Source organism: Pan paniscus, chromosome 19 (assembly GCF_029289425.2).
Source record: "Pan paniscus chromosome 19, NHGRI_mPanPan1-v2.0_pri, whole genome shotgun sequence".
Taxonomy (NCBI): domain Eukaryota; kingdom Metazoa; phylum Chordata; class Mammalia; order Primates; family Hominidae; genus Pan; species Pan paniscus.
In genome coordinates, this window is record NC_073268.2 from 85,118,249 (window position 1) to 85,142,090 (window position 23,842).

General features: G+C 36.7%; 1 protein-coding gene across 5 annotated transcripts in view; it reads right to left on the reverse strand.

Annotated features, from left to right (window-relative positions):
* ABCA6 (ATP binding cassette subfamily A member 6) overlaps positions 1-23,842 on the reverse strand; it is an 89,837-nt gene that overhangs the window by 36,979 nt on the left and 29,016 nt on the right. For all 5 annotated transcript variants that reach the window (XM_063599362.1, XM_063599361.1, XM_055101723.2 and 2 more), the window contains 12 exons: positions 19,224-19,282; positions 16,702-16,812; positions 16,084-16,259; positions 14,945-15,064; positions 14,549-14,687; positions 13,512-13,602; positions 12,131-12,270; positions 9,026-9,142; positions 7,365-7,548; positions 6,799-6,965; positions 4,161-4,294; positions 2,115-2,252 (listed from right to left, as the gene is read on the reverse strand). In XM_063599362.1, the coding sequence (XP_063455432.1) occupies positions 2,115-2,252; positions 4,161-4,294; positions 6,799-6,965; positions 7,365-7,548; positions 9,026-9,142; positions 12,131-12,270; positions 13,512-13,602; positions 14,549-14,687; positions 14,945-15,064; positions 16,084-16,259; positions 16,702-16,812; positions 19,224-19,282 (1,576 nt within the window). The remainder of the gene's footprint in view (positions 1-2,114; positions 2,253-4,160; positions 4,295-6,798; positions 6,966-7,364; positions 7,549-9,025; positions 9,143-12,130; positions 12,271-13,511; positions 13,603-14,548; positions 14,688-14,944; positions 15,065-16,083; positions 16,260-16,701; positions 16,813-19,223; positions 19,283-23,842) is intronic.

The window sequence follows — 23,842 nt, forward strand, 5'->3', positions numbered from 1 at the left end:
ACCTGGAAAATATGCTAAGTGAAATAAACCAGTTACAAAAAGACAAATATTCCACTTATATAAGGTTTCTAAACTAGTAATATTCATAGAAACAAAATAGGATGGTCATTTCCAGGGGATGGGGGAGGGGGAAAGCTAATTGGCATCGAGTTTCAATTCCGCAAGATGGCAAAGTTCTGGAGATGCATTTCACAACAATGTGAATATACTTAATACTACTCAACTGTACACTTGCAAACAGCTAAAATGGTCAATTTTATATCATGTATTATTACCACAACAAAAAAACAATAATTCAGAAGTTAGGACCTCTGATGAACATATAATTCAGGCCTGAGTAGCACGTCTTTCTGAGCAAACCCAGAGATGGAAACCTCAGTAGCTGGGTGGATGTGTTCTGAAGCACAGAACCAAGAAGAAAACTTGTTGCTGCTTGTCTTAACTTCAGGGAAAGGAACTTTAAATCACCACCCCCAAATCAGCATCCACTTGAGGCTAGGCCAAGTGGACACTCTAGCAGCATCTAGGACCACCTCATGGATATAATTAGAGGATAGCAGCATGAGCCTGTCTCAAAATAATTCCACAATTATTTAACTTTATTTAAGACTTTGAGGGCTATGTCTATAAATTCTGTTTTTCATCATAGGAATGAGGGAGGAAAGGTGTGTGCCATGGGGAAGTGGGAGTGGGGAACAGGTTTCTAATAGAGTAGCTATGGGCTTCAGTCCATTTTGATCCTGAGCAAACACAATGGCATTAGGAAGCTAATAATTCAGAAGTTAGGACCTTTGATGAACACATAATTCAGGCCTGAGCAGCATGTCTTTCTGAGCAAACCCAGAGATGGAAACCTCAGTAGCTGGGTGGATGTGTTCTTTTGAAGGATAGCAGCATAAGCCTGTCTCAAAATAATTCTGCAGTGAGACAGGTTCATGCTGCTATCCTTCCAAAGAGGAAGGGTAATCACTGTCTCTTTCTGCTACTCCTCTGGTTCCACTTTCTGGAGAATTCCCTTCAGACATCCCTTCCCTCGAGTCATCCTGTGCAGCAGACCTGTTTACGTGATCAGTCGGTCATACTCAACTCACGGAGGTATGTGTCTGTCACGAACATCTCAAGTACTGTATATTTCATCCCCATTGTTCCCATGGCTTACAGAAAACCTGTGCTTACATATACTCCCAGCACCACTGATTCAGTGAAGCCAAAACTGAGCTTCACACTTTTGTCACAAAATGGACTTCCCTTTGGATGGCTTCATTTCTAATCCTGCTTCTTGATGTTTCAGACTTCTGGTGTGAAACAGTTGGAGTCAGCTTTGAGACACCCCTGTTGGTATCAGGCAGGGTCTACCCAGAAAACCATGACTACGTTAAGTTCTTAGAGTGCAATTCCTTATGACATGGTTAGGTGGGTGATGAGCATCCCACAAGGATGGTGAAGTGAGAAGCAAGCTATTGTTGCTTCTGGGCTTCAGGAACAGCAGAAGGAGGTGATGTGACTGGAGCCCAATGTAGGGGGTCCTCTGCTCTTCTGTCTCCCACCACTGCTTTCTGGTGTCCAAACTGTCTGAAGCCAGACTATAGCCAACTGACACAGAATCCAATGCAGCCTGTGTGTATTAGGCTCCCTCACAACATAGAGCAACTATGAGTAGGTGAATAAATAAATCAACAGATAGCCCCAGAACTGGCAGATTCTCCTTCATATTAGTCTGTCTACTACACATTTAGTCAATGGAGGGTCCACTAACTAATTATAATAGATTTATATGTAACCAGGGTTACAAGTTCTCCTGATTTCCAAGTCAGTGTTTTCTTTTTTCTGTTTCTCTTTCTCATACACTTCCACAATCAAGTATGTACAACTTTTCAAAACATTGCCTAGAAGACTGACAAAATATTGAAAAGTATTCCCTCACGATAATTATCTGATAACTTGGCAGGAAAAAAAAATCCTGTTTTGTTTGCTATAACCCATTTAAAATATTAGGATAAAATAATAATTTTCAGGCTTAACAATCACTTATGGATATTTAAAAGCTAAAGAGAGAAAACATAGGCTATTTGCCCAATTCTTAATTGTTTAGACTCAGTAAATCCAATACTTACAAGAGGAAATGGGCTTGACTCAATTCGAATATGTTGTGTATGATTAAACATTCGAAGTAGCCCATTGCTGATAATATTCATAAGAATTGGAAAACAGTGCAATCTCTTGGTATTACACACAACTGAAAATCTATAATCCTTAAAACAGAAACAAATATATAATGTTAATGCTAAATTCTTAAAGAACAAAGGCAAGGTTTATGTATAAAAGATCCTAACAGTGCCACATGCTTGTTGTGTGTCCATCTTCAAGTGAACTAAACTTTCTGAGCTTTACCTTCCTCATCTATGAAAAGGAAATACTAAATGGGTTGTTATAGGGCTTAAATGACACTCTATTCATGTACATTAAGCTCTAGCACAGAGTCAGCATACAATCAATATGAATTTTTATTTATATTACTAATTTTAGATAATTTTGTCTCCATTTTGCTGATGGGGAAATTTCAGTTAGTAGAGTTTAAAAGTCTCCCTGACAAGGAGATGCTGTCAGTTTATGATGAAGAAGCAAAGGAAGATTGGGCATGGTGGCTCACACCTGTAATCCTAGCACTTTGGGAGGCCAAGGCGGGCAGATCACTTGAGGTCAGGAGTTTGAGACTAGCCTGGCCAACATAGCAAAACCCCATGTTTACTAAAAAATACAAAAATTAGCCAGGTGTGGTGACACACATCTGTAATCCCAGCTACTTGGAAGGCTGAGGCAGAAGAATCACTTAAACTCAGAAGGCAGAGGTTGTAGTGAGCCAAGATCACACCACTGCACTCCAGCCTGGGTGACAGAGCGAGACTCTGTCTCAAAAAAAAAAAAAAAAAAAAAAAAAGAAGCAGCAGCAGCAAAGGAATGCTGGCCTTCTGGATAGGAGATAAGCATGGAGTTCATTAAATATTCATCCTTACCCTGCCAAAGAAGCATTTCCCCACTTCCTAAAGCAATCTTTATATTTATGTACTTCATGTTTAGGAAAATGTTCATTAATCTATTAGAAGGTTTATTGTTTAAATCTTACCACTAGTTCATGTAGTAAATATGTGAGGTATGTAACGTAGTAGCTGACGAAGTAATTTCCCAAAACTGGCACAAAGCGATTACATTTTTTATAGCATATTTAGTTTATGTAGAACGGAATTCAGTAATACAACTTCAAAGGCTTTTCTTTTTTAAAAATTTACTTTGTAGCATGAAATAAAGAGGTAGCTTCACTTAATTAGGCCCCTTGCTTTTATTAGAATGCAAATAAGACTGAAGAGTTCTTAACATTAAGATGTATTTTTAAACCGAGCACGGTGGCTTATGCCTGTAATCCCAGCATTTTGGGAGGCCAAGGCGGGAGGATCACCCAAGGTCAGGAGTTCCAGACCAGCCTGGCCAACATGATGAAACCCACTCTCTACCAAATATTCAAAAATTAGCTGGGCATGGTGGTGCCTGCTTGTAATTCCAGCTACTCTGGAGGCTGAGGCAGGAGTCACTGGAACATGGGAGGCAGAGGTGTAGTGAGCCAAGATACTGCCACTGAGCTCCAGCCTGGGTAACACAGCAAGACTCTGCCTCAAAAAAAGTATTTTCAATAGTCTTGTTCTCTAATGAATCTCTATGGCTTGACTCTTTTACCCAAATCGACATATGCTAAGGTAGCAGACTGAGAATACTTTTTTTCAGGTATTTCGTGTAGATATTATAGTATTTAATGTATTTTCTCAATATATAAAAACAAACTTTATTCAGGTAGTTAGCTACTGAATAAAATTCCTTAAATCCATAATTATATTGGTTGATAATTATAAGCTATAATATTTTTATTGAGTTTAAACAGTACAATTAAATTTAGATCCTTTCAAATGTAAAAGTTATCTAATTCAAAACAAAACTAAGATAGAAAATGTTTTACAAAAACTTAGGTAAACTTCACAGTTTATTAAATAACAACCCAGAATGTTTTTCTGAGTCAAGTTGCTGTATACTAGCTTTAATTTCTGCAGTTTTAAAACAGCTAAAATGTAGTACTTTTTGTTTTTTTCATAAAAGCAAAAAGGCAAACATACCTTTTGTTTACCAGAAACTATGATAGCTCCATTGTATGAGAGGCCATCAGTACCATTTCTGTTTTCAAAGTCATCTACTTCCAAAAGTATATTTTGATGCTTCAGTGATTTTATAAAATCTTCAATATTTGATTCTAATATGAAGTTAATAAGAGAAGGCCATAGAAAAGTAAGAAAATACATATCAAACTTTTAAAATAAGTCATATACATAATTAAAGTTAATATTTATGGAATACTATGTATAAATGTCTTTCTTTGGGTATCACAATAATAATATTGACCCACACTGTACCATCTTCTATTTAGCAAATCTTATACCACAATGAATTAGCTTTATAAATCTGTTTAATGCAAATTAACATGTAATCATAAAAATAAGCTAATTCTATTGTATGACTTTTGGTAAACAACAACAACAACATTTGAATTGAATAATCTGTGGAGATATAATAATTTTATGAGGAGTACTTCAGATTGTCCAGCCTAAAACAGCCAATGATAACACTCTTCTCTCTTCCTTGTTCTTCCAAATAATGGACAAGTAAATATATATGTGTCTGTATAACACATACATATGTTTTACTTTATTCTAAACATTTACGTACATATTCCATACATGTATGTTGTATAAATATAATCTTTCTTAGGAAATGAAAAAGGATGCCATCATCAGATCAAACTTTTAGATATGACCCTGAAGAAGAAAGCAGATGAGAACGTCTGACCGTGAAATACGAGCTGAGAAAAATTCACAGCCTAGAGCACACCAGAGCAAGCAGCTGAAGGTAAAACCAATTTCCAGGATACCTGAACTCAGAGTGGATGAATGCAAGGGGGTAAGGTATGCTCTGAAGCTATAGTCAGGGTCGTGACCTATACCTGGGAAAAGATAACCCGTCAGGCCCCTCCCCACGTTCCACACAGAACACACAGTAGCCGCAGTTGTCCCCAGGGTAACAGTCCCATATTTACTTACTAAGAGACCTTATCTGAGGAGCACAGCTGGGCAAACCTGAAGTAACTGCAGACAATAATTTGAGCAAGATGGAATGAATAAGAGGAAAAGAAGGACTTTTTTTTTTTTTTTTTTTTTTGCCTTTGAAATGGGAGTTTATAGTGGGCTCTGGGATTGGAAAAATAAGGCCAAACCTTAGATGAATTAGGATCCCCCAACCAAGTGATACAGGAACATGCACATAGAAAATAAGCTTTCCATGCACCTTGAGCAGCCACACACCCCACTCCACCTCCACAGTCACTTGAGGTGCAATGCCATATGGCGACCCACATTCACCTAGGCAGACAGGGATGCTCACATTAAAAGATAAACGTGTTACCAATAATTGGCAGATTTTGAGAAAAGAGGAGCAAAATGGCACAGAAGCTTCAAACTTAAACCATAAAATACCTAAGTACAGAGACAAAATAAATATATTAATTAACACAAGCCCACTGCCCTCAAGAGTGACCAAAGAGGAAAAGAGAGACCTAATTTACTTATCTTATGAGCTCATAGGTAAAGAAACCTTTCTAGATCTCAGAAATTAAACATACAATTAGCATTTAAGGTAGTGAGGTGAATAAAATTTACTTTCCAAAACCCAAATGGAAAACAAGAATGAGAAACGGAAAGGGAAAGACTGTCTTTGTTTAAAGAGCATACACCGCAGGCCTGAATCGCAGATCCATGGGAAAATCAAATGAATGAGGAACTCAGCAAGGGAAGACTCTTATTGTGATTTTTTTTTTGTTTCTTTGTTTGTTTGTTTGTTTTAACATCTGAGGTACTAACATAAAAGTTCCTTCTTCAAAGTTAATTAAGCGGTTAGGAAAAAAAAAAAAAAAAAAAAAAAAACAATTACTAGCCGGGTGCAGTGGCTCACACCTATAATCCCAGCACTTTGGGAGGCCAAGGAGGGCAGATCACTTGAGGCCAGGAGTTCAACACAGCCTGGCCAACATGGCAAAACCCCATCTCTACTAAAAATACAAAAAAAAAAAAAAATTAGTCAGACGTGATGGCACGTGCCTGTAATCCCAGCTACTCGGGAGGCTGAGGCAGGAGAATCGCTTGAACGTGGGAGGTGGAGGTTGCATTGAACCGAGATCACACCACTGCACTCCAGCCTGGGTGACAGAGCAAGACTCTGTCTCAAAACAAAACAAAAACAAAACCAATTACCCATTGTTTGGGATAACAAAATAAGGCATCTTCCTGTATCTTGTACTTAATGAAGGGGCATGGGGATTAGATAGGACATCTTCACATGGTAACCAGTGTGTATTGTCTTTGTGGTATAGGTTAGGCTGCTGTGTAACAAAGGGATCTCAAAATAGAACGGGTGTGCCAATATAGAAGTTTATTTGTCACGTAATAGCTTAGGGTAGTCAGGTAGAGAGACGTCTTTACTCTTCCAGGTTATACAGTGACCCAAGTTCTTTTTCTCTTGTCCTCATCATCCCTGTCATCTCCAAAATCAGAGTAAATCTGCACTGTTCCTCATAAGGTGTTTTCTATAAATGAAGTTTAAATACCCATTTTCTTCTCTTATGATTTACTTTCCCCCCCCACCTCCTGTGCTATTCAACAATAAAAATAACTTATTTCTGGATTTAAATTTTATTTTTCTTTTCACCTGTGTTATTGATGATCAACAGGCTGGTACGGGGTTCCTGGGGAAGTTGTCCAGGAGAGAGAAAATACAATTCGTTTTTAAATTCCCAATCGATCCTTTCATTTAACATAGCATACATTATATTTTCAACAATCAAAGGGAATATTGCGATTCCAAATATCAATAATCTAAACAATAAAGAAAAATTAGCATATTAATCTCCAGGAATTTTATTTATTTAGTAAGACATTCCACAAGTATTTGTTGAGTGCCAAGCCTGCCTTATGCCAATCATGATTCTAGGTGCTAAAATTCTGAAGATAATACCCTAGCATGCTACACAGTACCAGAAGGCATTACTATATAAACACCAGGTTATCAAACCATGAAAACAAAACACACCTGCACGTATAAGCTTAATCGAGTGTGAACATACAGGTATTCCCACTGTCAGAAAAATTAAATGCTGAATTTATCCACCCCGTGGCAGAAATGTCAGATATTGTGTTCTAGTTTTAAATTATCTTCTGGTTTGAACCTCTTTTGAAATTCATGATCTAACAAAACCACAGTACTCTCCTACTCACAGGGTCAATAACACTTTAGTTTGACGTTTTAACTTTAAGAAACGGAGCCGTGCCATGGCAAAGACTTGCATTCTCCAGAGGCCCATGTCACTCACAGCTGTCTGCATTTCAGAGAAGGAAGAGTGAGCCAGCTCCATTTCATTGAGGCTTTCTGAGTCTCTTATCATCTCCACTTGCTCGAAATCTATAAACACACACATACACAAACACACATATTATAATATTAATGCCATCCTGGAGGCATCACAGATTTTCCTTAGTAATATTAAAAATAGTATTACATGGCCAGGCATGGTGGCTTATGCCTGTAATCCCAGTACTCTGGGAGGCCAAGGTGGGTGGATCACCTGAGGTCAGGATTTCAAGACCAACCTGGCCAACATGGCTAAACCCTGTCTCTACTAAAAATACAAAACTTAGCTGGGCGTGGTGGCAGGTGCCTGTAATCCCAGCTCCTCAGGAGGCTGAGGTAGGAGAATCGCTTGAACCTGGGAGGGGGAGGTTGCTGTGAGCCGAGATTGTGCCACTGCACTCCAGCCTAGGAGACAGAGCAAGACTCCATCTCAAAAAAAAAAAAAAAAGTTTTACATTTGTTTTTATTTTTATAACCAATTCAAAGGAATTATTTAGACATTTTTCAATATTTATTGTTTATACTTCACCACTGCCATCTATATTTTCTTTCTATAGTTAAGTTTTATAATTGCCAATGGTGATAAAAAATTAAAATTTTAAATAAAACAAAATTTTAGATTGCTTGTGGTTACAGTGCAAACAATATAAGAAACATGTTATGATGTCCATATTCTATACTCAGTGAGAAAATACGCTGAATTCATACCAAAAGAATAATTCACAAAAATGGTGATCTCATTGTGCCCAATCTTTGAAAAGCAAAGAAATTCCCAAGAGTATCATTCCTCTGAGGGATTTTTAAAAAATCTTCTGCATAAAAATAGCCAATCATTACACCTAAATATCTACTACTAAGGTATCAATCATTTAGTAGTATAGGGGAAAGATCATCAGCTCTGAACTACCATATCTGTACATGTATCTTACATCTGTGATTGGGGAAAATCACTTAACTGCTCATAGGTCTGATTTTCTCATTTGTAAACCAGTGCCAATGACACTTCTTGGAAAGGTTATTATAGGAAAGATAATGTTGAAGGCATATATATCAATGTATAGCCATACATTAATCTAAGTGTCTGGCATAAGAGGAGCTCCATAATGACAATGATTATTATCACCCATTAAAATATACAAGAGTGGATACTGAGAATTCTCCCCACTAAGACTTTAGTGGAATTTTGTATATTAACAAGCTTACAGCAATTTTTATTTTTTAAAAATCTGTTCAGACCTCATTCCCCTAATTAAGAGCCTTTCACAGCCTGAAGGTATCTAAGAAGCAGGGAACATCTGAGGATAGGAAATAGTTTCCAAAAGGAAACTTGGTAGATGCCATGAAGGGATCTGTGATCAGTCTTAGTAATGACGCTAAGAAATAATGACAGCCCATCTCAAACAGCAGAGCCAAATTTGGAATGAAATCACATTTCTTAGTGTCAATCACCCATAAGAAATTATAAATACTAAATTGACACATGATCATTTGGGAATTGGTTTTCTGTGAATTATACAAATGGCTTTACCTTGTTCGATAGTTGACTGTCCTTCCAGTTTCATAAAGACTTCATTTAGAGTTGACATGGAAATGTCATAACCTGTCACTCCCTGGTCAGAACACTTATCCAGATCACTGAAAAGATCTAAGGCAAAAAAATATGAATAGATACTTTGGAAAACCACATTGAGAACTAAACCAAGTAAATTAATACTTATTTAAAAGACAATACATAATATTGTTAAGAAAATTATGTCCTTGGAGTATCACAGTAGTCAAAAGCAAAATTTCATGAGAATGCTCTCCTTCTCTGAAATGACTAAGGAAGACCTCTTCCTCCATCCTCAAACTGCCTCACTTCATCTTCCATTCTCAGTTTATGAGCTTCCTGCAGATTTCTCTGCAGAAATCTGAACAATCAGAAAGACCATTATCTTCTCACCTCCACACTACAAACCCACGTATATCTCTACCTATATTCTGGGTCTTCTCTCTGTATAAGTCTTTCAATGCTTTCTCAATGCATTTTAAATAAAACTTAAAGTCAATAACACAACCTCTGAGGCTCCAAAAGAGCCTGTCTCCATCTATCCACACAGCCTTACCCACCTCCATTTGCCATTCTGCTCCCTCACTCATTGCCCTCCAGCCATTCTCCTTTCCCCTTGACTTGGAGTGCTCTTGACCATTTTCTTCTTGTGGCCTTCAGTGACCACTCTATATAAACCTCAGCCAGACACCAGTCATCACTCTAACTCACTGGCCTTGTTTATTATTTTAGTGTACAATTGTTGAAAAATTTTGTGTATTTTGTGTGTCTACTTTTCCCTATCTAGTTAGATGTAGGCTCCATGAGAGTAGAGACACATATCTCTTATTTAATGTGGTATTTCTAGTTCCTGGAGCAGTGCCATTTATATAATAGTTTCCCAGTACACATTTATTGGGTAACTCTTCTATGGAGATACTTGCATGAGACTGCAGGATTCTAGAAGACTCTTAGATGCTACTTTCTAGTTTGGGTGGGAGGATGGGCTAATGACATTATTGAGAGGAAAGAGGTGGATGAGACTGTAGCAAACACTGTGTTTCCCTATGACCCGCACATGGCAGCAATGGACCTGGGAGTCCCATGTACGGAAATGGACATAAGCATGCCATTAGACAGCAGAGGCCTTGGGTCTGTGTAAAGAGGCTGCCATGGGCCAGGAGATCAACACTAGAGACTCTGGCAAAGTAACATATTCCAGTGGTGGTACCAACATATAATTCCTTATTCTCCATCTCTGACCAAAAATGAAAATGGACCAGTTGCACCTCACAGGGCCTTAGTCCAAGAACAAAATAACATGGCATAGTCCACTGATCTGAGAAGAACACCATCTTCTATGCTACTACAAGGACATAGAGAGCTGCCACATTGGGGAGTGAAGCTAAAATCTGGGAATTCCTGAGTATTTGCCTAATGAAACCGAATTATGCAAGAGAGCTTATTTAAGGTAGGTCTATAGGGAGTTATACCTTTAACAAACTAAATGTTTAAACCAAAGGGAAGCTGTTTAAATCAAGAGACTGAAATATATTTCCTCATTTGTAAGATAGGGCAAGTTATAGCACCCATCTCATAGAAAGAACAGTTGTGAGAACTAAAGGAGTTAATATATATGAAACCATTAGAACAGTGCCTAACACGTAGAAAACATTACACAAAGAGCTAGTAATCTTTAGGATTGCTTATCAAACAAAGTCTGAATGGGTGCTGCTACCCAGTTGGCAGGGAACCGAGGGTTGAACACTTTTGTAGACTATGTAAGTTGTTTTTCTCTGCAAAATAGTACATGCACAATTAAAATAGAGTAATCCTGCCTTATCTACAGTTTCATTTTCCACAGTTTCAATTATCCACCATCAACTGCTGTCTAAAAACATAAAATGGAAAATTCCAGAAATAATTCATAAGTTTTCAGTTGTGTGCCCTTGTAAGCAGTGTGATGAAATCCTTCGCCATCACACTCCATCTTGCTCAGGCTCAGGACGTGAATCATCCCCTGTCCAGCAGAACCGTGCTATACCCACCTGTCACTTAGTAGCCCTCTGGGATATCAGAGCAACTGTCACGGTATTGCAGTTCAAGGCACCCCTATTTTACCTAATAAGGTTCCCAAAGTGCAAGAGTAATGATGCTGGCAATTTGGATATGCCAAAGAAAAGCCATAAAATGCTTCCTGTAAGTGAAAAGGTGAAAGTTCTCAACAAGGAAAAAAAAAAATCTTATGCTGATGCTAAGATCTAACGTAAGAATGAATCTTCTGTCTGTGAAATTGTGAAGAAGGCAGAAGAAATTCATGCTACTTTTGCTGTTGCACCTCAAACTGCAAAAGTTACAGCCACAATGCGTGTTAAGTGCTTAGTTAAGATGGAAAAGGCATTCAGTGTGTAGGTGGAAGACATGAACAGAAATGTTTTCCGATCGATGGCAATTAGGTTTGGTTCTATCCACGGTTTCAGACATGAACTGGAGATCTTGGAACTATCTATTCCTTGTGAATAATGGGGGGCTACCTTACAAAGAGAAACCTGTAGCAGAAACCTTTATGCCCCACCAACACCTCTTCTGCATTCACCTGTACACGGTAAATCTGCTTATTAAAAACACCTACCTGAGGTCCTTTTTCTGTACTTGGAAGTATTCTAAGCTCATGTTCAGAGTAAGCCAGAAGGATGAGAAAGTTAATGCTCTCGTAGGCATCCCTTAATCAACAATGGATAGGGAACAGTGGGTAAGAACCCCAGCTTACTCACCCCTCTGGTGACAAAACGCTGAGCCCACTTACTTCATTTATTTCCCTCACGTGGGCATTGCACCTCAATTGCCTACCACAGTAATCTGCTCCAGAATTCAGACTTCCCTGGCTGCCTTCCCTTCCCTCTCTCCTGTCCCCATTATCTGCTGGTGCTTCCACGAAGCAACTACCCAATAAATCAGTGGCACTCAATCCTTCCTCTTGAGTTCTGCTTCTCAGGTGGCCAAAACTAAGAAAAAGTCTAAATTCATTGGACAAAGAAAATTATTTTAATAATAATGTGAACATTTTTCCCATATTTCATTTCATTGTAATCATAGTTGAGTTACCTGGAAATGTATTTGTCCTTTCCAGTGGCAAAGTATATACAAGCTTTTCTTTGTTTTCTGTTTTTAATTTAGCATCGGGGATGTGATGAGTAATGAAGGATGTTATTTGTTCTGGGTTACATATTTCATTCCTATGTAAACTAATATTTAAAAGAAAAGATAAGTCATTTGCATTTTCTCCACCACTATCACAAAAGAAGAGCTTTAATTGAACACCTAGCTGTTGAGCACAACTTTACTTGGCTTTATGGAACAAAAAGATGAGTAAATACTAACATGATAGTAATCTATCAGTTTGAAAATTTTATAATCTATATATGGAAAATGTATAAGCTCAGAACAATTACAAAATATACAAACAAATATATAATGTAAATGGAACTATATAGAGTTTTATATGTATAGTTATAGATAAATGTAGGAAGGTGAGAATGTTAGGAAGAAGAGACTTCTTAGGGAAAATAATTATTATACCAGACCATATCATTAGCTAGTAGAGAAAATCTGGCCCACATGCATGCTTTGTTTGGCCATAGGGTTATTTTAAACAATTATTTTAGCCTGGATATACACCAATATGGTTTGGCTGTGTCCCCACCCAAATGTCATCTTGAATTGTAGTTCCCATAATTCCCACATGTCATAGGAGGGACCCAGTGGGAGGTAACTGAATCATAGGCAGTTACCCTCATGCTGTTCTCATGATAGTGAGTTCTCATGAGATATGATGGTTTTATAAGGGGCTTTCCCCTGCCTTCAGTCTGCATCTGTCCTTGCTGCCGCCATGTGAAGAAGGGCGTGTTTGCTTTCCCTTCTGCCATGATTCTAAGTTTCCTGAGGCCTACTCAGCCACGCCGAACTGTGAGTCAATTAGATCTCTTTCCTTTATATATTACCCAGTCTCGGGTATGTCATTAGCAGCATGAGAACAGACTAATATATACACTTTTTTGTTAGCCACAGTTATCATTACTTTCTGCCCCTAGATTCTCTCCTTGTTGATACTGGCTTCTGAAATTATTTGCCTTTTTGCCCTATGAAAGAATGAAAACATATTTCAGAATTCTATGGATCAGCTGAGGAAAATGTGGGTAGGAAGCAGGTAGAGGTTTAGGCTGCACAGAACAGCTACCTAGAAAAGTGGCACATGAAGTAGTCTTGCTGTGAAAAGTCAGGCTTGGTTTATCATGTTGAAATGTTGCCAATGATTAACATTGTAAAGACACAGGAGGAAGGAAAGTATGAAAAGTATTCAGGAAACACTGATCAATCCAGTATGGTAGAGATGAAGCACGAGGCCAGTTCTGTTTCATAATTGTCCACCTTTTTCATATACCAGTATTGCAAACACATAAATCCAATCTATTCCCAAAGTCTTTACCTTAGGTGATATCCAAGACCCCACCTTCTTTTCAAAAAGACAGAAGAACCTGCACACTTCAGTCTCCCATTGGACATGATCACTTTTCTATCTGAATGAAAGAAATCAAGGGAGAAAAGATATTGGGGGTCATTTCTTCTTTCTCTAGTAAAGAAAGATGAGGAGCCAAGGCTCAGAAGTGCAAAGGAGAAGTATTCAACAGGGTATAACTAGATCTAGTGTGCATTTTAACATTTGAAATACATATTAAAATCGATGCATTTAAAATGAACTCATGATATTATTCAGCCATAAAAGAGAATGAAACCATGTCTTTTGCAGCAACATGGATGGAACTGGAGTCTATTATCATAAGTGAAACAACACAGAAACAGAAAGTCAAATACTGCATGTTCTCATTTATAAGTGAGAGCTAAAAAATAGGTACACATGGACACACAGTGTGGAGTAATAGACACTGAAGACTCGGAAGGGTGAGAGAGTCAGAGGGGGATGGGGAATGAGAAATTACTTAATGGGTACAATGTATATTATTTGGTGATGAATACACCAGAAGCCTGGACTTCACCACTACATAATATATCCATGTAACAAAACAGTACTTGTACTCATTAAATTTATACAAATAAATTAAATTTAAAATAAAATAAGCTCATGAACACCAGTCTATCTGCACCTTCCAATACTTTCTGAAAAAAAAACCACATAAATTACATGGTATACTGTATACTCTGATGCTAAAGAATAAGTGTCTATTTTTCAATTAAATATATATAAAAAAAGATTTGAATGTTTAAATTAATTGATAGCTGATCTAAAAAAAAGGTAATCAGAATTTTTCATTAGTTGTCACTACCTAGCAAATGTACAACCAGAAAGGAATTCCACAGTGGAACTAGACTCCTGTCGTCCTCCTGACTGCTATAGAATGTAGGAACATCACCATAATGAGAGCAGGGCTCTTACCCTGGGAATAGACCTCGCTTCTAAATTCCCCAATTGCATCATGGTAACACTGAGATAAAACCAACAATTACCAGCCAGGATGTCAGCCTCATCCATGGACTGGGTACTGAAAAGGATCACATGATCTGCTCTACGCTCTCTCAGGAGGCTCCACACTTGATCTCTGGAAAAGGGATCCAATCCAGTAGTTGGTTCATCTAAGAGCAAAATCTACAGAGAATGAAGATATATAAAATATGTCTCTCTTTCACATTAACTGTATCCAGAAGATAGCATGAAAAACAATAAATACCATAAAATAATAACCATCCAGCCATTTTTCTCCAATATACTTCTACTTATAGTTAAACATAGCAGGTTCTCTCTTGATGCATTACAATGAAAGCTCTACCACTTTTAGTGGTAAAAGAACTTGACATTTTGCAGACATTCGACCTGCTTCCTTCCCCATGCATAATCTCACTTACTTGAGGATCTCCTAAAATGGTAATCCCAAAAGTCAGCTTTCTTTTCTGTCCTTCACTTAAATGTTTAGCAAGGTTATCTTGAATGTTTTGCATGTCCAATTCCAATAATATTCGTTGTACCTATATGAGAAAATACACAACTTTTAAAATCCAAAATGAAGAAGACATTTATGCAGCCAAAAGACACATGAAAAAATGCTCATCATCACTGGCCATCAGAGAAATGCAAATCAAAACCACAATGAGATACCACCTCACACCAGTTAGTATGGCGATCATCAAAAAGTCAGGAAACAACAGGTGCTGGAGAGGATGTGGAGAAAGAGGAACACTTTTACACTGTTGGTGGGACTGTAAACTAGTTCAACCATTGTGGAAGTCAGTGTGGCAACTCCTCAGGGATCTAGAACTAGAAATACCATTTGACCCAGCCATCCCATTACTGGCTATATACCCAAAGGATTATAAATCATGCTGCTATAAAGACACATGCACACGTATGTTTATTGTGGCACTATTCACAATAGCAACACTTGAAACCAACCCAAATGTCCAACAATGATAGACTGGATTAAGAAAATGTGGCACATATATACCATGGAATGCTACGCAGCCCATAAAAAATGATGAGTTCATGTCCTTTGTAGGGACATGGATGAAGCTGGAAACCATCATTCTCAGCAAACTATTGCAAGGACAAAAAACCAAACACCGCATGTTCTCACTCATAGGTGGGAATTGAACAATGAGAACACATGGACACAGGAAGGGGAACATCACACATGGGGGCCTGTTGTGGGGTGGGGGGAGGGGAGAGGGATAGCATTAGGAGATATACCTAATGTTAAATGACGAGTTACTGGGTGCATCACACCAACATGGCACATGTATACATATGTAACTAACCTGCACGTTGTGCACATGTACCCTAAAGTATAATAAAAAATAAAAATAAAATCCAAAATGATTCATATTATGCAATTTTAACCACTCATTAAAGCAGTCGATATTTGTTATGGGACCTCTTTGCCTAAATTTTATTCATAACAGGGCAAATAAATCATTGAAGAGAATTCTGTGGTCATGATTTAATTTGGTAAGTGATTGGCAGGTCAGTTAATCCAAGCATGCCCTCCTACCTCTTGTTCCACTTCCTTTAGATGAATCCCTTTTATTTTAGCAAACAGGCTGAGGTTTTCCTTCACGGTGAGTATGTCAAATTGAACATTGAATTGAGGACAGATGCCAGTTATCTTTCTGATTTCCTCCAAGTCTTGCATTTCAGAGAGATTTTTATTATAGATGGTAACTGATCCTAAGAATAGAAGTTAAAAATAAAATTGGCAAGATAATACATTCTATTAATATTCATAGATCTCATTTAAGAAAATATTGGCATATGTTCACAAATGTCTAAAATGATTTGTGAACTACTAATTATTCTTGACATAAATATATGCTTATAGAACTGCATATATGTGAACACAATTTGTGAACTACTAATTATTCTTGTTACAAACATATGCTTATAGAACTGCACATTTACCCTGAAATATCACACAATGGAATAAAGATAATAATTTTTATAAAATTGCAGAAATATGAAGTGTATTCAAAATTATGTAGCTCTTGGAAACAACTTTAGATAAACATTATTTCTCTTAAGCCATCAAATTTAAAATTTAAAATGAGAGGCATATGCTTGACCTCATTCTATTATAAGACATCTTGCCTTTGAGAAATTTCTTTTTACTCACCTTCTGTTGGAACAGACAATCCATTAAGAATATTTAGCAGTGAAGATTTGCCAGCTCCACTGTGACCCAGGATTGCCGTGATTTGACCTTCATATATGTCAAAGAGCAAGCCTATTTTTAGAACAAATTGTTAACAAATTATTAACAGTATAAACAGAAAGGCATTAGACAGGCCTGGTCCCAACATAGAACAAGGCTATTTAGTTTAGTGGCATATTTCTCAGCATTTCAATACTTTAAAATACACAATGATCAATATTTTCCTAATTGCCAAAATAATATGTGACAGAACTATAATAATTAAAATAATATGTTACTGGTGCAGGATATAGTGACCAATGGAACAGAAGTCTAATATGGACCAAAGAAAATATAAAAATAAAGATTAATAAAATGACCTTTCAAATTTATTAGAAAGATGGTTTATTTAATAAATAATATTGGGACAACTAAACGAATACATTAACAAATTTTATGTTTGTAATTTTTTTTTTTTTTGTTACAGGATCTCATTCTGCCACCTAGACTGGAGTGCAGTGGAGCAATCACAGCTCACTGCAGCCTCAATCTCCCACGCTTAAGCAATTCTCCCACGTCTGCCTCCTGTAGCTGAGACTATTGGCCCACGCCACCACACTTGGCTAATTTTTGTATTTTTAGTAGAGACAGGGTTTTGCCATGTTGCCCAGGCTGGTTTCAAACTCCTGAGTTTAAGCAATACACCCACTTCGGGATTTACAGATGTGAGCCACCATGCCTGGCCTGTAATTTTTAAATGCAAAGTATACGGTGTTTTCCAGGGTAAGAGGGAAGTGATACTGGCTGTTGGGACTGACCCACAGTAACTGGAAAAATTAAATAGAAGCCTCAGTTTTGTCATCTGCAAAGTGAGAGATATATTAACATGTCTTTCACAGGCCTAAATGTAAAATGGTACATGTAAATCACTTAGCATAGTTTCCCGCACACACCAAGTCCTCAATGAAATCTAAGTGTTTATTGCTATTGTTGTCGTTGTCATTATTATTCATTATGTATTGCTTGTGGGAGTATGACTTTTTATGATTTTAGAGGGAAATAATTTGAAATATGAATCAAGAATCTTGAAAGTATGCTTCCTTTGAATAATTCTGCTTCTAGAAATTTATATTCAAGAAACAATTTATGACATTTACAAAGATTGAACAAGGCTGTTCATTCTAGTATTTTTTATTACACTAAAAATTGGAAACAAATTGAATCTCACACATTGGTGTGTTAATAAGTTAGTCGTGGTATCCATATAATGGAATGGTACTTAGCTTCTGAAAAGTAGGCCATAGATAAAAGATTTCAAAAGTGTGTCCCAAAGGTGTTGCAGATGTGCTCCAGAAACTAACTCCATGAGGAAGGAAGAGGAGGCTAAGGGAATGCAACTTCTTCCCTGATTTCCCAAAGAGCAGCTATACTTGGTTTGAATTCATAATCATATTTTTAATGTGTTGATGTCCAATGCTTTTAATTTTTTAAGGTGCTGCTATTTTTAAAATGAACAAAATTCTTAAAGAAGTTTTTTGTTTAGACAAAAAGAAATTCATGACTTGATGAGTACAAAGGTAGTTCAAAATGTGCTCCAAAACTTTAAGTAATCAATTTAAAATTATTTCAGTATCTCCTGAGCTAACATTAAAGAAAGAAATCACAGCTCTAGATGGTATTTGATGAGAGAAACCTAGAGAGAGAATAAAATTGCTCATACAAATACATTAAATTCTCAAAGACCTAATCTAAAAGCAATGAATAAGACTGAATTAGAGGATGCTGTATTTATTAGAAAATACACGCAATATAAACACAATGGTCGGAGAACTCTACACTTCTGGAAGGTTCATGGCTCTTCTTTTTCAGCTTTTAAGGCTTCTGTCTTTTATAAAAATCACTTTTATCCCTCCTAAAAATTATTTTTAATAAAAGTAAATAGTCCTCCATGAAATCTAGCTACTCACTTTGATGTTTGCTTAAATGTCTGTTATAGAAAACTGTATGTTAGAATATTTTGTATCAAAATGTGTTTTTTCATTTCAAATTATAACAGGTTTGTTATAGGATATTGACTTGTGAAATTTAATTCATAGTCAATGGTTTTACTCATCTTGCTTTAGTTAACCTCACCAGTACATATAAACTATGTAAATTCACCGGCTAGTATAAAACCTTTATCAGATTTCAGTCTAGATGTTCTTTCCTCACAGTGACAATATATAAAATATTGTTCATAGCAGATTAATCTTTAAAAACAAAGAGAAATTACATCTTTCATTGTATGATACCACTTTTATAAATTAATAGATTCATGAAATATCTGGAAGAATTTTACAGCATATTCTTAATCATGATTAATGTCCAAGTGATAGCGTTAGGTTATTTATATTCTTTTTTCTTTTGCTTATCTACATATTTCAAATTTTTTCACATTAAATGTTTCCCTTTTTTATAATAAAGAAATAAGTGAAAGAATGATATTTTTCAATGTTTTTCTTTACCTTTCAATGCTTCCACTTTTCCAGATTTTCCTTTATATTCCTTCTTAACATTTCTGATTCTGAAATAACAAAAAGGGTGCTTACTTAGCCAACACAGAAGTGAAAATAGCACGGGCCATTTATAGCCCTAGTCATAGTGATAACTGCAGCCAACCACTTTATGTGAAATAAGGGATGGCATAAACAGTCTATTCAGAAAGAAAAAACCCTATTTTTGATTACTCATTTCCCCTGAGGTAGAAAATAGAGGAGTCTCTCTCAAGTTACAATTCAACTACTAGTATTTTGCCTAGAAAAGTAGAATGCTGTGTAATTATCCTCACTTTCTTCCTCTAGCTTTAGAACAGTTGGTTCTTCCCCCTGTTCAAGATCAGCTCATTTACCTAGGGTCTTGAACTGGCATCCTGCATCGTCTCCAAGTCTTGCTTATTAGTTTCTTAGTCAGACACTCTGTCACCTGCATCTTTTATAGTGTTCTCTCTAATAGTTCCTCTTTGAACTCACCTCTACTTTGGACACAATTTAATTTCTCTCCTCCCTGTATTGTACAAAATTCTCAAAATAAACTTGCCATTGTAAACTTGCCATTTTCACTTCCTGACCTTTAATTCCTCTTCAATTGCACTCTGATTTCTGAACTCACCACTCCAGTGAACCACTTCATAATGAAATCATTAGTGACCTCCTAATTATAAAATACAACAAATACTTTTCCATTCTTACATATTGGATTATGAGTCACTGTTGATGACTTTCTCTTTGTTAATGGTGACTTAATTGCTTTGCTTCTTATTTTTCTAAATGTTCCTTCTTGTTTCCTAATAAAGTCCTCTTCCTTCATCAGACACATCAGCTTGATATTCCACAGGGTTCTCCATGTATATGATGGATCTTCTCATTTGAGACTCTCTCCAGAAGTTTTCTCGTTGGATTTTTTGTTTTAGCATCAACCTAATGTTGACCCCACCCTTTTCATTGATCTTTAGATTCACACATCTAATGGTTTGCTGCATAGATAGTCTCTCTCTCTGTCTCTCTCTCTCTCACACACACACACACAGACACACCGCTCTTAATAAGTGGTTGTTAATTGTGAATACACATTAGAATTCCAAAGGGAACTGATGCCTGCAAACAACATCTGAGATTCATATTATATTCACATTAATTACTTCTCTGCAGAGTTCACAGAAAAAAAGATTCACATTAATTGATCTGGGGTGATGAGTTTTTCTTGGCAGTGAAGGCTGAGGATTGGGATATTTTAAATGTTCTTCCAAACGAGTCTAATGTGAAGCCAGGTTTGAGAATTAACTGCTCTAAAACTGCATATGCAGAACAGACTTCACTGCATTGTCACCTAAACCCATTTCCCCATCATGCAGGATCTTATTTGGCAGCATGGACATTCAACTCCTCTCTTCCTGATTCTCACTCAGATTCATCACCCATCCAACCTGGTATCATTTTTGTAAAATTTAACTGTAAAATAGTTCAAGTCTTGGGTCCCTTTTAAGTCTTCAACTATTCTTCTCTTGTTCACTGCCTCTAGTTCCTTTCCCTACTTTCAGTTTATTCCCCTAGAATCCATGCTTCACACAGGAAACAGGGTGATTTATTTTAAAATCCATTTTATTTACTCCTCAACGTTCCTCATCAGCCTCAGAGGGAAAGTCAAGGCTACTTTGTACCACATGAAGCAGCCACTCATGGTCTGTCCAGTGACATCTTTCGGCATCCTCGGCCTCATGTTTTATGTGTCAGGATCACCAAACCACCATTTATATCCTGCACAAAGCTTAGTGCTTTTTGTCTTTTCTGCTGGGTGTGTCATACACATATACATATACACATGCACTCACACACACATATGTACATATGCACAAACGCACCTTTTTATCTGTCTTATTCTTAGAATGTTCATTGCAACATCATTTGTCAGACCAAAAAATTAGAAACAACTAGAATATTTTTCAATGTCAGAAAAGATAAATAAAAGTGGTAGATTCATATCTTAGAATACTTTTATATAAAAATTAAAATCAATGCATTAGCCCATAGTTATCACTATGAATACATCCCAAAAAGCAAAATGCTGAGTGTAGAAGCAATATGTAGAAACTTAAGTACAGTCTGATACCATTTATAGATTATATCAAAAACACACAGAGCTATATCACATATATCTATATCACATATTGATTAGGGCTATAAGTGTATGGTGCAATATGTAAATATATGAATGGAAAGTGATAACACCAAATCCATTATAAAGGTAAATTCTGATGAAGGATGGAGAAAATATTTTAAAGAGATCAAAAGGGACTTTAAATAAACATATAATATATCCATTAAAAATACAAAGCAAATACGACAATAATGTTTATATCTGCTCAACCCGGATGGTGAATATGTCAGCTTTAAAAGCCTAAATTTCTTCAGTAATTTTTAACTTTTTAAAACAAAAATAGACGTTCTCTTCTTCGATTTCCCTAAACTAGGGTAGTTAACACTTCTATTGACTAAATAACAGTAGTTAATATCTCTATCCCTACATTTATCAGATTGAATTTCATGTACCTATTTATTTTGTTCCCTGTGTTGTGTGCTCCTTGAAAGACAGTTTATTGTTCATATTTGCTGCCCTAAAGATTAGTAAAGAACCCAGCAACAATATGTTTGTTGAATGAATGAATGAAGCAAAGTTAAAAGATGATGAGTCTCACCAGGTATTTTATTTCAGCATTTCTTTGTAAAATGGAATCCCTGTTGAAGTGAAACTTTAATGTTTTGTTTTAATAAAGAAAATTCCATTTAGGAGGAGCTGTTGTTTCTGGATTTTAGACATGAAATCAGTCATTTACATTTGGGGCAGACATTCTACCTGTGTTCTGGGAATATTGCCTGAATGGTCTATTGTTACAGGAATGCACATATGTGTACACAATTGCCCCCAGAGAAAATGTGACTTGGGAGTTATGAATGAGGAAGAGCCAGTTGTGAATAAAAAATGTATATTTTTACAAACCCAGAATCATGATTCTGGTTAGAATTCTACAAACTTTCATCCATACCCCTGATACATAGAGCTTAAAGATTACATACCCTGTAAGCTCTATGTATCTTAGGGGAAGAGTTCCTTTGTATATAAAGCATTTCTATATAAAGGGGAAGAGTCAATTTTTATATAAAGCAGAGACCACATAGGAAGAAAAAAATAAATGGCTTAGTGCCTTTTATATTCATACAAGATAGAATTCACACGTTGGAATTGATTGAAAAAGATTTGACATTGTCTACAACTGGGGAAGAGTAATGATGCCACTAAGAAAAGATCACTGTGAAGAAAGAAGAGATAAAACTTGTGGATTGGAAACTGCATATACTGTTGGATGGTTGAAAGGCAGTTTTAGACTGCCTTGCAGCCCCAGAACTGCTTTAACAGTCAGTGAGTGTGTACCACCTTGTCATTAAAGAGCTACAACATTGACCGCCTAAGCCTACTTTCTTGCTTTGGTGTGGATCTGGGGTGAGGTGCCCCACAATGGAGCCAAAAGCTTTAGTGAATAGTCCTTGCATCAAATGACTTTCTTTCCCTGGTTTGTCAGTAGCCTCAGGTCTCCACCTGAGCTAAGAATCCAGACCAAGTGACAGGTGTGCCCAGTCAACACTGTATACATTGGCTAGGTTTGGAGGCACAGTGGGGGTGTGGGAGAAGAAGGGAGAAGTTGGGGGAAGGTGGGGGTGGAGGACATTTTACTTTCTTTCCTAGGTCACTAGGCAGCAGTAGAAGAACAAAGAAAATTTTGAGGTCTTTGTAAGTAAAAGATTTTGTTAGAAGATTGGATCTGAAAATTATTATAATTTGAATAATAATATAATACAATATTATTTTGTGCCCTCAACTGGTAAAGAAGGATTGATGACACTGGAACTGAGTTTTATGGAATTATTCCTCACTTGGCCTTTCCTGTTTGGATAGAAATTTTCTATAGAGCTGGTGTACTCCTAGCTAGAGCAGAGGAAGCGCTTTTGCCCCTCTCAGAAAACTTAAATGGAAAATTGGTTAAGAACTAGATGGAGGAAGCTTAGGTATATGGGTTAGGCCTCTTTGTCTTAGAAATATTTCACTTCCTAGATATGGTTCTCTATTCATTTTTCTTTGCCTCCTGACATCTCAATAGTATGTTAAGAGCATAGACTGTAGAGCCAGACTATCTGGATTACAATTCCAGTTCCCCACTTGCGAGTTGTGTGATATTGGGTAAAAGGCTTAAGCTTTCATTGCTTCACTTTTTGTATTCTCAAAATGGGGAAAATAAAGATACCTACCTCGTAAGCTTTTTGTGCGAATTATGTGCAAGTCAGGTACACAGTCAGCACTAAGTAAACATCTGTTAATAAATAAACGATTGCTATTTAAAGCGCTGATCCGTTAACTTTGTACCAAACTTTGTAGAAAAATCTACAAAGCTATTTTGAAATCCACGATACTTGGGTTCAATCCCAAAACTGCTGAGTTAGAATCCCTGGCTAAAAACAGATATTCTAAATGCTCCTCATGCAATTCTGTGATATACCAAATCTCATAACAACCCTACAAAGTCAATATTTATCTT